The sequence below is a fragment of the Colias philodice genome, chromosome 29 (assembly GCF_061535455.1).
Source record: "Colias philodice isolate Cphi_HAF_F1 chromosome 29, ilColPhil1 Martin Lab GWU primary, whole genome shotgun sequence".
Taxonomy (NCBI): domain Eukaryota; kingdom Metazoa; phylum Arthropoda; class Insecta; order Lepidoptera; family Pieridae; genus Colias; species Colias philodice.
In genome coordinates this window covers 3,511,189-3,523,506 of record NC_143114.1, presented here as the reverse complement: position 1 = coordinate 3,523,506, position 12,318 = coordinate 3,511,189, and the positions used below count along the sequence as shown (strand labels likewise).

The following is a 12,318-nucleotide window of genomic DNA, read 5'->3' as shown; positions in this document are numbered from 1 at the left end:
AGTACGTTTACCAATATACATGTATCCATGAAATTGCTAGTACAAAAAAAATATCTTAAAAAAACAAAACAAATGTCATAATATGTCATCAATGGAATTTAGAAAATAAAAACTTGCGGTGATTGTGTACCTACTGTTGCCTTAAATTAATGAATAAAATAATGATACCCTAGCTATGTTTCAACAAATTCAAAAACATATTTTCTAATATTCGATAAACTAATTTCGCATTTATAATAATGGAAACGTTAACTATTTGTCGGTGTTGTCTGGCTCATGGACCTCACAGAGATTTAAATGCAGCGTATAACTGGCATGATACTAAAGAAATATATTCTGATATGTTACACGAATGCTTCAATATCGTCGTGAGTAACCCTTGTTTTATTTTAACTAGCGGTCCGCCCCGGCTTCGCCCGTGGTACATAATTACGTTTGCTCTACATAAGAACCAACCTCGTACTTCAAGGAATATAATAAAAAAGGAATTATCGAAATCGGTCCACCCGTTCACGCATGATGCCGTGTCCAAGGAAAACGGGTTTCATTTTTATATAGATATATAGATTAAATATGTTGACAATCATTAAAATATTTCGTTCCAATAACAGATATTTTAATTTTATACAGAATTCTGTGTGTTTGTTTATGTTTCACAATTATGGGATACAGGTAAAGGAAAAGCAAAATTATATGCAAGAGAAGGTGGTAAATTAAATCCATAATCTAATATCGATTTCTTAAATCAACCTCTAAAGGGCTGGGCATAAAAACAATTACAGTAAAAATTATTTATATTACAAACAAAAATGTTGTGTGGTTTTATGAAAGCACGGTAAAAGTGAAACTGTTGAACGGTTCCGAACACTGCTTTGTGTAGCGCATGTCGCGTGACGGTCGGCTGCCGAGTAGGTATACCTACTCGGCAGCCGCGATACACGCGACATGCACTACACAGACCAAAAAGTTTGAGACGATGTAATAAAAGTTTCACTTTAATAATATACAGTGTATATGTATGTATGTTAAAACAAACTATGTTTTCAGTTAAGTACTTTAGAAGACAGTTCGAGGGCCATATGCAATAAATGCATAGGAAAGTTACGAGATGCGATTGCCTTCAAACGGCAGGTCCTGCGCTCTGAAGAGATGTTCATAAAGATAGTTAACAGCAGAAAACAAGAGGGTAATACATTTTTATTTTTTATTGTATAAATCTTTTTATATAAAAGTGTGTGCCACGCACACATATCAGAAGTGAAATTTCTTGGCAAAATTCAAAGATAATAAATCGTCGCCTTACTCCACGACATGACTGTATTGCCATGATGCAACCTTGAAATTTTACTATCGCGCCCAAAGAAGTTTCACTTCAAAATATGTTCCTATATTCCTGCGGAAAGATGTACTATGTACTATGATGTATTTTAAAATAGATCCAAATGACTACAATTTTCTTTTTAACGCAAAAACAATCTTGTCAATCCATATTTGTGTTGATAAAAAAAAATGTTGTGTGGTTTTATGAAACCACGGTAAAAGTGAAACTGTTCGAACGGTTCCGAACACTGCTTTGTGTAGCGCATGTCGCGTGACGGTCGGCTGCCGAGTAGATACACGCGACATGCGCTACACAGACCAAAAAGTTTGAGACGATGTAATAAAAGTTTCACTTTAAAAAATTATCAAAGAAATATCAAAAGTTTTTACATTTGTTATAAAACTACTTAAACAAGCATAAATGAAAAAAATTCTGTCTAATATTTTCATCCTCAAAAAATTTATCTTATGATGAAGAAGACAAAGACATTGATAAAATTTTCAAATCAATTTTAGAATTTTGTTTTATGATTAGACCATACATCATCTTAACTTTATTTTTTTTTTTTTTTAAGTATGTACATTACATTGTTTTGAACTTTGTAAAATTATTTTAAATTATATTTTTTACAAAATAATTTACAAATTATTTTGTAAAAAAATATATTTTTGTATAATCTAGATGCGCCTGTAAAAGTGGAGCCTAAATCTGAAGAAAACAGTAACGACTCAGACAACTTTTACTTAGTACAAATCGGTAAGAGAAATATTATTAATTTGTTATTTTTGTATTTATTCGTAACTTATGCTAGAACTGCTATACAAATTTTGGTGAAATTTTGCTCATAATTTTTCTTGTTTGTTTACATATCTATCTTTATGAGAAATTATCAAAATCTGTTCTCATATGTATTTTTGTACGCACAGACTATACATATATTAATAACTAGCTTCCGCCCGCGACTCCGTCCGCGCGGAAAAATTAAGATTTTTTTTCTACGTATTTTTCCGGGATAAAAAGTATCCTATTTTATGCCCAGGATAATAAGGTATAATTATACCAAGTTTCATCGAAATCGAACCGTTAGTTTTCACGTGATGCCTTCACATACAGACAGACAGACAGACAGACAAAAAATTTTTTTATCACATATTTGGGTTTGGTATCGATCCAGTAACACCCCCTACTATTTATTTTTTCAATATTTTCAATGTACAGAATTGACCCTTCTACAGATTTATTATATGTAATAGATAATCAACTGTATAAATGTAGTGATGTATTACAGTTAAGGAAGATGAAGATAATGAAGATGAACCAAAAAAGAGTACAGTTAAAAAGAAGTATGAAAACTGCGCCAAGAAAAAAGTGGTTATACATACAGGTAAATTCAATACTTCTTTAAACACAGATCTTTCAATTTTGTTAAAATTTATGCATAACCTGATTTAAAAAAAATATGCCCTATGTTCGAAATCTATACTAATATTATAAAGATGAAGAGTTTGTTTGTTTGAACGTGCTAATCTCAGGAACTATTGGTCCGATTTGAAAAATTATTTCAGTGTTAAATAGCCCATTTATCAATGAAGGCTATAGGCTATATTCATCACGCTCAGGCCAACAGGAGCGAGGTACAGCTAGTCTTATATATAAAAATGAATCGCAAAATGTGTTGGTAAGCGCATAACTCGAGACCGGCTGAACCAATTTCGATAATTCTTTTTTTATTATATTCCTTGAAGTACGAGGATGGTTTTTATGTAGAGAAAACGTAAATATGTACCACGGGCGAAGCCGGGGCGGACCGCTAGTAATGAATAAATGTATTTTTCTTATTATTTCACACAGTGCCATCTAGTTCTTTATTTAAATACTAGCGGTCCGCCCCGGCTTTGCCCGTGGTACCTACATGTTTAAACTATCCTATCTCTCAAGTTGGATCGAACTGCACATAGTGTGCAAATTTTATTATAATCGGTTAAGTGGTTTATGAGTCCATTGAGGACAAACATTGTGACACGAGATTTATATATATTAAGATTAAATACTCCTCCATCTGCCCAATTTTCATTAAAGGGGATACAGCTTTGATTCCATAATATGTACAAATTTGTAGTGGCAACATAAAATCCTTCTAATAATAATATTTTTCTCAAATATATTACTTCCACAGATAGTGCGGATAAAAGGCCGCGCATGAACAAAATGAAAGCAATAGAAATACAAAAAGACGTTCTCATAGAATCCGTATCAAAAATATCACCCGAGAGATTTAAACACAAGGAAAACCTGCTGAGCGTTCTGAAATATTCCAACGCGATGCCGTTCAAAAATCGATCCCTACTCGGCTTTATATGTAGCTACTGTGACGCTACATATCAAGATCCAACCGATTTGAGAAAACACACAGAAGAACATCAAAAAGAACGCCTGGAACTCAAAACTCCTCACGACCTAGCGGAGTACCATGTAAAAATAGATATAACTGACCTAACTTGTCTTCTATGTGAGCAAAAGTTAGAAAATTTGACGGTCTTGAAGGACCATTTAGTTAAGAAACACAACAAAACCTTCTACATGGATATAAAGGACCATATAATGCAATACAGATTACGGAAAGGCGATGTCTTCGCGTGTGCATTGTGTTCCTCCCAATACGAAACGTTCAAAATGCTAAAACAGCACATGAATAAGCATTATGATAATTATATTTGCCAGAAATGTGGGTCCTCATTCGCTACAAGAAGGTCGTTACAGTCCCACAAAGCGACGCATTTAGAGGGTAGTTTTAAATGCGATCTCTGCGAGAAAATATTCCCGAGCCGTTCGAAAAAGTTATACCACGAAAAAACTAAACATATGGGCAACAGAAGTATAAGTAATTGTCCGTTTTGCGACGCTTCCTTCAGGAGTTATTATCAAAGGAACCAGCATTTGGTGAAAGTGCACAATTCCGAAGCACAATACAAGTGCAATATATGCAATAAAGCCTACGTTCTCAAGTCGCTACTAATGTATCATATAAAGAAGAATCACTTGATGGAGAGGAACTTTCAGTGCTCAGAATGTGGTTACAAGTTCTTCAGTAGAAAGTCGTTAAAAGCACACATGGTTAAGCATACAGGGGAGCGAAAGTATTCATGTGAAGTTTGTCACAAGTCATATGCGAGGAAATATACGTTGAGAGAGCATATGCGTATTCATAATAATGACAGGCGTTTTAAATGCGATCTATGCGGGAACGCATTCGTGCAGAAGTGTAGTTTGAAAAGTCATTTGTTGTCGCATCATGGGATTAGCATGGCGGCTAGCGAGATTACTGTGACGTAATAAATTTGTATATTTTATGTGGTGTTTTATTCCGCCCGCACACTAATATAGCGATCTATAGGAATCTATAAATTTTAGAATAATCAAATAGATTTTCCGATGGGACTGAGATCTTCCACTGCAAAAAGCAGTCGTCCCCAGTCTCATAACGTTGGCCGTTGCGTCGTAAATGAAAGGCCGACGAACAAAGAAACAAACGAACTTTCGCATTTATGTGCGCATTTATAATATTGGCTTTGATGTCATGTGACAAGACTAACTTCAGAACCATCGTCAAGTTAAGATCCATTAGCTATACTCTAATAGATGGAATCTTAGGGTGGAATATATTATTACAGTGTTTGACTAATACCAATTTTGTAACGCATGAAGTAGATCTCAAAGCCTTCTTATTCGGACAGTCTTAAATTCTTCATTATATATTATTAATTAACCATTGAGACAAGAATGCGTAAAAAACAGTACACAGATACTTAAGTAAAATTTATTCATATCAACCAAAGCATTATAAAAAATACACTACACTACTACACAGAAGATAATTGAAAACAATACAACATTAAAATGTTTTAGGACACCACAACCAACGTTTCTGAATACAGTGCGCCATATTGGTTTTCAGCTTGACAGCCATAATAACCCTTGTCTGTTGTCTTTGCCCCGGTGATTGTCAAATCGGCAACTGTCAGATTTCCTTTGGTAATTTCGTTAATGATAATTTTGTTATTTGCTTGTAAAGGTTGAGCGTTATACGTCCATTGGAGACGAGGTGCTGGTACACCGGCCACGTGGCATTGGATTGTTATGTCTTTGCCTGTTTGTCCCTTTGTAAATGTAGATGGCATGGCTTCAGCTTTTGGGGCGGCTGTAAAATGAAACAGATTATATAAGGTGATGAATACAGCCTCCTTGGTAGAGAACGTATAAAAAAACAGATGGAAAAAGCCCCATATCACACAGGAATTCAAGAAAATATCTTATCTGTACGAAAATGCAAAAACAATATTTCGATAGGTAGTTAAATAACAAACTTTTCCAAGAAAATGGTTTGCTATATCTATGGTTGCAACTTTTGTATTATGATTGATAAATAATAACATCGTAATTTAATTCGAACATTCTATACTTTGTATATTCGGCAATTTCATCAAAAAGTAATGTCCAAAACTTTTTTATATAGTAATATTATTTCTATTTCTTTCAAATATTTTTTTTACTTACCAACAACACTCAGCTTCATAGTATGTTCCTTCGCCTTTCCCTTGCCATTATCAGCGACACACTTATAAGAGCCAGCGTCAGTCAGCCAGACATCACGGATGAGGAGTCGCTTGCCCTTACTACGGTTGTATCGCGTGATTCTATCATTGGGACTGCCGTTGACGTCGACGCCATCTTTGAACCAGTCTGGGTGGGCTAGAGGACTGGGAATAGACAATAGAAGTCTAATCATCATCACAATTTATACTCATCACTATGCATAGTATTAAACAAAATCGCTTCCGCTATCTTTCCCTATGTATTCTTAGATCTTTAAAAAAACCCCTTTAAATTGCGTGGTTTCTGTGGTAAGATTTAAGCAATTAAGTATACTAGGTACATAGGACAGGGACACATAAAATTTATCAATATAAAATTAAACAGGCCAGTCGTTTTGATATACGCAACAGCATAAAATAGTGAAGAAAAAGTGTCGCAAATATGTAATGGTTAACGAATAATTTTACTAGGCGTTATTCCAATTTGAATAGAAATTTGAAAATTTCTTTTGCATCTTTTGGCGGCAAAATGATTGCAAATGTCAATCTGTCATTGACAAAAAAAAAACAATAAAAAAGGATGACACAATACACATTTAAATATTCTCGGGGCTTCACCTTATTAAAATTAATCAATCATATCAGTAAAATAGTAACGTACTCAAGCACGTAAAACTAAGTCGTAAAATTTATAGTTAACCCCTTGTATGTTGAACCACCGGCTCCCGGCGGTGTCACATTTTAGCCGTGTATGTTGAACAACCGGGGGCCGGTGAGGGTTCGAGTGTTTTGTTTTTACTATAAACAACGTCATTGTATATCAACCTATCCTTTCTAACACATTACAAATGCTTAAAGAAGAAACAGGCCGGCTAGTGACGCCAAAACTTGCGCAGCGCTAGTGAAAAAAATTTAAACTAGCGTCATTCAAAACTCCGTCATCGCACGTGGTGACTACGTATTTTTGTTTTGGTGAAAACTTGTACTAATCTTAAAGTGATTCGCTGAATATTAAAAGCAACGATGGATGGGTTATTAAATATTGATTATTTATACTAATTATATAATAGTTCTGTTAATTTTCACTAAAAATCGGTCTGTAACTATCAGCATGTGCAAGGTCGAACGCGTGATAGCGATTTTATTATCGTTATATTTCAGCCAGAAATGGATAAAAAGGCAAGTTGATGTTAAATCTAAAACGTAAAACTACTTAGTTTTGATATATTTCATAGGGTAGCATTATATTTGTTTCAAAAACATGAAAATATGTAGTGAAATACGATACTACGTTGTATCCACCGGGAGCCGGTGCGTCAACAGATTGCGTATTTTTAGGATGCTACCTAAGTATGGATATGCCTCAGGAATATTTTTGTATGCATTAAAATTTTAATTTATTGCTGACTGCGACATTACCGAAATATGACCAGAATAGATGTTTTGAATGTATGATAGTAAAAAACAAACACATCTAATAAGAGTCATACCTTGAAAATATTATGTTTTACGAAAAGTCGTATCCATACTTTTATAGCCTCCAGGTACCAAAATGAAAAATTTTTTGCTACTTTTAACAACTTATATCTTGAAATATTTCCTAGAACTGTACTGTTTTGTTGATTTGTTTTGATGCTTGAATCTATCTAAATCTTAGAAAATGTCTTAAAGTTCCGTTAGTTGCAATATTTTTTCCAAAAACTATGTTTTTAAATGTACGTAATTTTTGACCCAAATTTTTGACCCATTTTTGTTTAACTCCTACTCAAGATATATATAATATAGTGCTGCGATGCTTTCGTAATACATAGTTTATAAACTTAAGTTTCTAATAAACAAAACATCGTGTCCATATCGGCATGCGTCATTTAAAATAAGGTTGAAATACGATACCCACTTTTGATGACTCGTTCAAGTGGCGGTTTTTTGTGACGATATTAAGATCGTGTGTTGTGTAAAAAATTTGTATGGTGGCACTTGAATTTTGTGTTTTATTTTAAACCTAATGTGATAAGTTGTAAATAAAATGTCTTAATTACTTCCAAATGTTGTTTTAATTCAAATTATAACCGAAACTTATCTAAATATCACAGTACCCTATGTTGAAAGTTCTATGTTAGCTTTGATTGAGTATTTATATAGAAATGGTTGAAAGTGAATAAAGATTATTCAATTGACAATAAGATTTATAACTTGAATTAACTTAATTCGTACTAGATACGGAGAAAATCGAGTTACAGTAAAAGTCTATCTCAAAATTTCGCTGTCTGTTGACCAACCGGCTCCCGGTTGCCACCGTTTGCGAAAATCGCGAAAATGTCATTACACATAAGAGGGGTTAAATAGAATATTTTCCTTATTATTGTTAACTATTCTAGATAAACTATGAAGCAAAGATAATGAAATTTCACGCATAGTTTAAATAGAGCTATAGAAATAGATGTTTACTTATCTATAAAGAAAATATTTACCGGCGACTTCGTTCTCTAATTAATTTAAACAATACCTGCTTGTCTAAAAACTAATCAATAATATACTACTTCCTCTTGAATAACTTTTATCTATCCTTTACGTAGTTTTAAAGATTTAAGACTTTGTTTTATACTATGTAGTGAAGTAGGTACCAAAATTCAGACCTTCCTCGAGAACCACGCTACCCATTGTTGAAAACTGGATGAAAATTGGTGCAGTAGTTTTTGAGTTTATCGCGAACAGACATACAGATGCGGAAGTCTTTGTTTTATAACATGTAGTAGTCCTCCATTCATATAAGGTATCCAACATACTCTATTTTACCCCTATTATATTTTATTTTCGTAATATTTTCATTTAAATTTAATTAATTTGTGTTAATTGAAGCAAATATTTACGTTTCAAGTTCAGGCAGGATTTCATAGTAATGGCATTTACCTCAAGTTATTATAAAAAAAGAGCGTATGTGCCGAGCACACGTGTCAGAAGTGAAACTTCTTTAGCAAGATTCCAGACGGTAGGTATTGACACTTCAAAAGACGAGTCAAATACCTCGCATTCCGTAAGAAAATTATAATTTCATTAGAGAACAAAACGATACTCACATGCCACCAAAGATGCAATACAAATAGGTCATCTCCCCAGCTTTCACCGTCATGTCCTTACTCGCATACAGTTCAGACACTTCATTATCTGGATTCGAATTTTCCAGGACTTCCTCTATCACATATTCTGCTAAAACCACCCCATTTCTCTCTGCTGGAGTATTCGCTATGCAGACATATTTGAAGTTTTTATTGGCGTCCGATTTCGCGGCGCTGGTCACGTATAGAGTGCCTTCAGGGGCCATAGTAATGCGTGGATCCATGACGTCATTGGACACTCCAGAGTCAGTTATCAGTTGGTATTGCCAGGATATCTTTGGTATAGGATACGCATCTGGGATGGTACAGTCCATTTTGAACGGTTTGCCGTCTGTTGGCTTCAGTTTTTGTAGGTTTGTTTTGGATGGGTTTATGTATGCTTTTCTGACGTTTATCGGTCTGGTTGACGCTTGGCCCGCTTCGGATGAGGCAAGGCAGCGGTAGGTGCCAGAGACATTATCGTTTGGTCGGAGGAACACAAGGCTTCCTTCTCCCTGACGTTGGGTGACCTCATTGTTGTTTATGGTTAGCGGACTGCCATCTTTAAGCCAGCTAAACCTGTTAAGTATATAATTATTTACCTATTAACTGGATAGTGCTAACTGCTAATAGAGCAATGCTGTAGTACACATTTTTTTACCAGTAATATGAGTAGGTGGAAAGAGAAAGAAAATACTGAGAGCCACAGGCAATATTTTTGTAAACGCCTGGTATTTTTCAAATTTTTATTATTTAACAGAAATATACTGCTGCTAAGTATTGCTGTAATAAATTTTAGGGCAGCTAGATAATGTCAATGTGTATTTAAATCAGAACTAATTTCATGTTTTTGAGGACATACGGAGCGACATAATCGACTTCCGACTAAGATCCTTAAATATAGATTAAAAAAAAAAATTTAGGGCATTTGTTACTCGTTCTCGAAAAAAGCCTATTTTCGTTTTCACCGTAGATTAAAAATATACTGCTACTTACGTGACTCCATCAGCATTTTCTCCAATAAGCCTGCATTCGAGTGTAAAAGGATTTCCACTAGTAAAAAGAATCTGACTCGGCGCGTCCTTCAAAACGGGAAGCTTTTCAGCGGGCATTGCTGTGCCTGTGTAAAAAAAAATAGTAAGTATAATATTACTGTGCCTATAACGTGTCGAGTTATCATTTCAAATTTTTGTTTTATTTTTTTAAAGATTAATAATCCCAGTACTTTCAACTGAGGTTCTAAGTGATTTTGACGATATTTATTTTATGAGAAGCTTAATGAGAAGTTATTATATAATAGAAAAACATCGATCACGCGGCGGGATTCGAACCTGCATCTTCCACTGTGGTTGTACGTCTGACTTCTTTTAAAAATTTCTTATTGAAATTTGAATGTTATAAAATAAAAGAATTTATGTAACAAAAATTGCTTCAATAGATTCAAATTAAAAAATTAACTGAAAAAATAATTGAAATTAAAATTACTTACATAAAACAACACACGCCACAATAATAATGCCATAAGAAATCGCCATCGTTCCCTCTACAATTAAAAAAAATCAAATCAAAAGAACGTTTATCGAGGAAAACAAAAAAGTACAATTTATTAAATACATAAACAGATAATAAATATTTACGTTATCTGTGCACGTACCCGTGTTACGTCTTGGCGGGAAATGCAATGATGCAAGGGATGTGTTGTATTTATATGTGCTTTTGTGGAGTCATACGAGGAATTGTCTCTGTAAAGTACCACGATTTACCTATTACAGGCGACACGTACCTGCGGTTAAAGCGTGTTTCATATAGATTGATATAATTTTATTTTTCCTTGATAATAGTCGCTTATCGCAACAAGAAAAAATAACGTAAATATTATTATAATTTAAAAATCATAGATTAATTTAAGGATATTTAATTCAAACTTTGTACACTTATCAAGGACCGATGACAGTACAATAATTTCATGAGTATCTCAGGCGGTAAACCGTCCCACAATGCTGGAATCTGGATGTACCTAGTTCCGCGTTGTTTGCATATGTCCCGCAATTTTCGCGAAAAGTGGAAAAGAGTAACTAACATTTTCTATATTTTTGCACGTTTTCGGCTGATTAAACAAGAGTAAAAACTGCTCGCTGTTGTTCAACTTTTAGTTATCAATATTAATTGTATATTTATGATATTTTCCTAAATGAACTTATGGAAGTCTTTGCCCGTAATTATGTACTTAGGTATGAGAAACCGCTGGAACAGGCAGTGTACATAATAAATAAATAATACAGACTTAGTTACTATAGTATTGTTTTTCTCTTAAATTATAATGCTATTTAGATTAGATGGAAACAAAATACCTCTCTTTATACGACCGAGTCTTTATGTTTCACTCCATTTTATCATAGATTGTATTATTCACCTTTAGTAGGTAATGTAATTCTAGGGAAAACTAATTCGATAGTCTTTGTTTTTTCCGCTAATAATATACCTACAGTAAAATAACATGATTTGCATTATATTTCTTTTTACGACAAATAATTTTAGCCGATATCAAAGTTAGGATACTCATGTGAATTTCATTCACCTAGTAAGTAGTAGGCACTACTGAAGCTGGAAGGTAGAGAACCTAGAAAAAGGGCTATCTGAATCACCCCCATGTATGTTATGCGATTTTTCGTGATTTCGGAGTAATAACGTTTTTTTTTTCAATTTTTCACCTGTCGCCGAGTAAAATGAGATTTTTTAAGGTGACGTGAATTATAAGTAGATGCTCTTGGTCCTCTAACTCCCAGCTTCAGTATGTACTTATCACTTCTTTTTGGGACACCCTGTATATTACAAAGCTAAAGAATTTGTTTGTTTGCTTGACCGTTTTGAGTATAAATTGCTTAAAATTTAACCAAAAGTCCACATTTCATGGTGTTCCTCTCATTTGAATTTTAAGTGTTATCAGAATACCTACATAACATAATTTTAACAAATTATTTTAATTGTATCGATTCATAAGAGTAGCAAGTAATATTTTGCACATCTTTGAATGATGTTTTCGTTCTATTCAAACATAAATTTGAATAAAATTTTCGAACTACAGTATTAAGAGTACTTTCTCTCGGTGGCATTAAAAATAAATGGACCATGTAATTTGGTCTTACCTTAAAATCTACATAATATTTGTATCGTAATTTAATCATGTCTCGTACATTATCTGCATTTTATTTCGCTGAGGGAATCACCTTATACCCTCTGCCCGCATATGAGCAAACATATTGAATAAACAACAATTTTCCTTATTGAACACCAAATATAGGACTAGCTG

The 12,318-nt window shown here is 33.8% G+C and overlaps 2 protein-coding genes across 3 annotated transcripts; one reads left to right on the top strand and one right to left on the bottom strand.

The window, feature by feature from the left end:
• The first annotated feature begins 86 nt into the window (after positions 1-86).
• Positions 87-4,671, top strand: LOC149475865 (uncharacterized). The gene is made up of 5 exons (XM_089712569.1): positions 87-368; positions 1,048-1,186; positions 2,003-2,077; positions 2,610-2,705; positions 3,498-4,671. Exons 1-5 carry the CDS (start codon positions 240-242, stop codon positions 4,652-4,654), a joined length of 1,596 nt encoding a protein of 531 aa, XP_089568695.1. The 5' UTR covers positions 87-239; the 3' UTR covers positions 4,655-4,671.
• Positions 4,672-5,138: 467 nt separating this feature from the next.
• On the bottom strand, positions 5,139-10,682 carry LOC149475864 (hemolin-like). Of its 2 annotated transcripts, none has more exons than XM_089712510.1 (6): positions 10,663-10,682; positions 10,498-10,551; positions 10,005-10,128; positions 8,991-9,587; positions 5,876-6,078; positions 5,139-5,519 (listed from the first exon to the last, which is right to left on the bottom strand). In XM_089712510.1, the coding sequence occupies exons 2-6, from the start codon at positions 10,541-10,543 to the stop codon at positions 5,224-5,226; spliced, it is 1,266 nt and encodes a 421-aa protein (XP_089568636.1). In that variant the 5' UTR covers positions 10,544-10,551; positions 10,663-10,682; the 3' UTR covers positions 5,139-5,223. The 2 variants fall into 2 exon arrangements, with proteins under 2 accessions (XP_089568636.1, XP_089568635.1); XM_089712509.1 differs by having other exon boundaries at positions 10,646-10,666.
• Between the last annotated feature and the right edge of the window lie 1,636 nt (positions 10,683-12,318).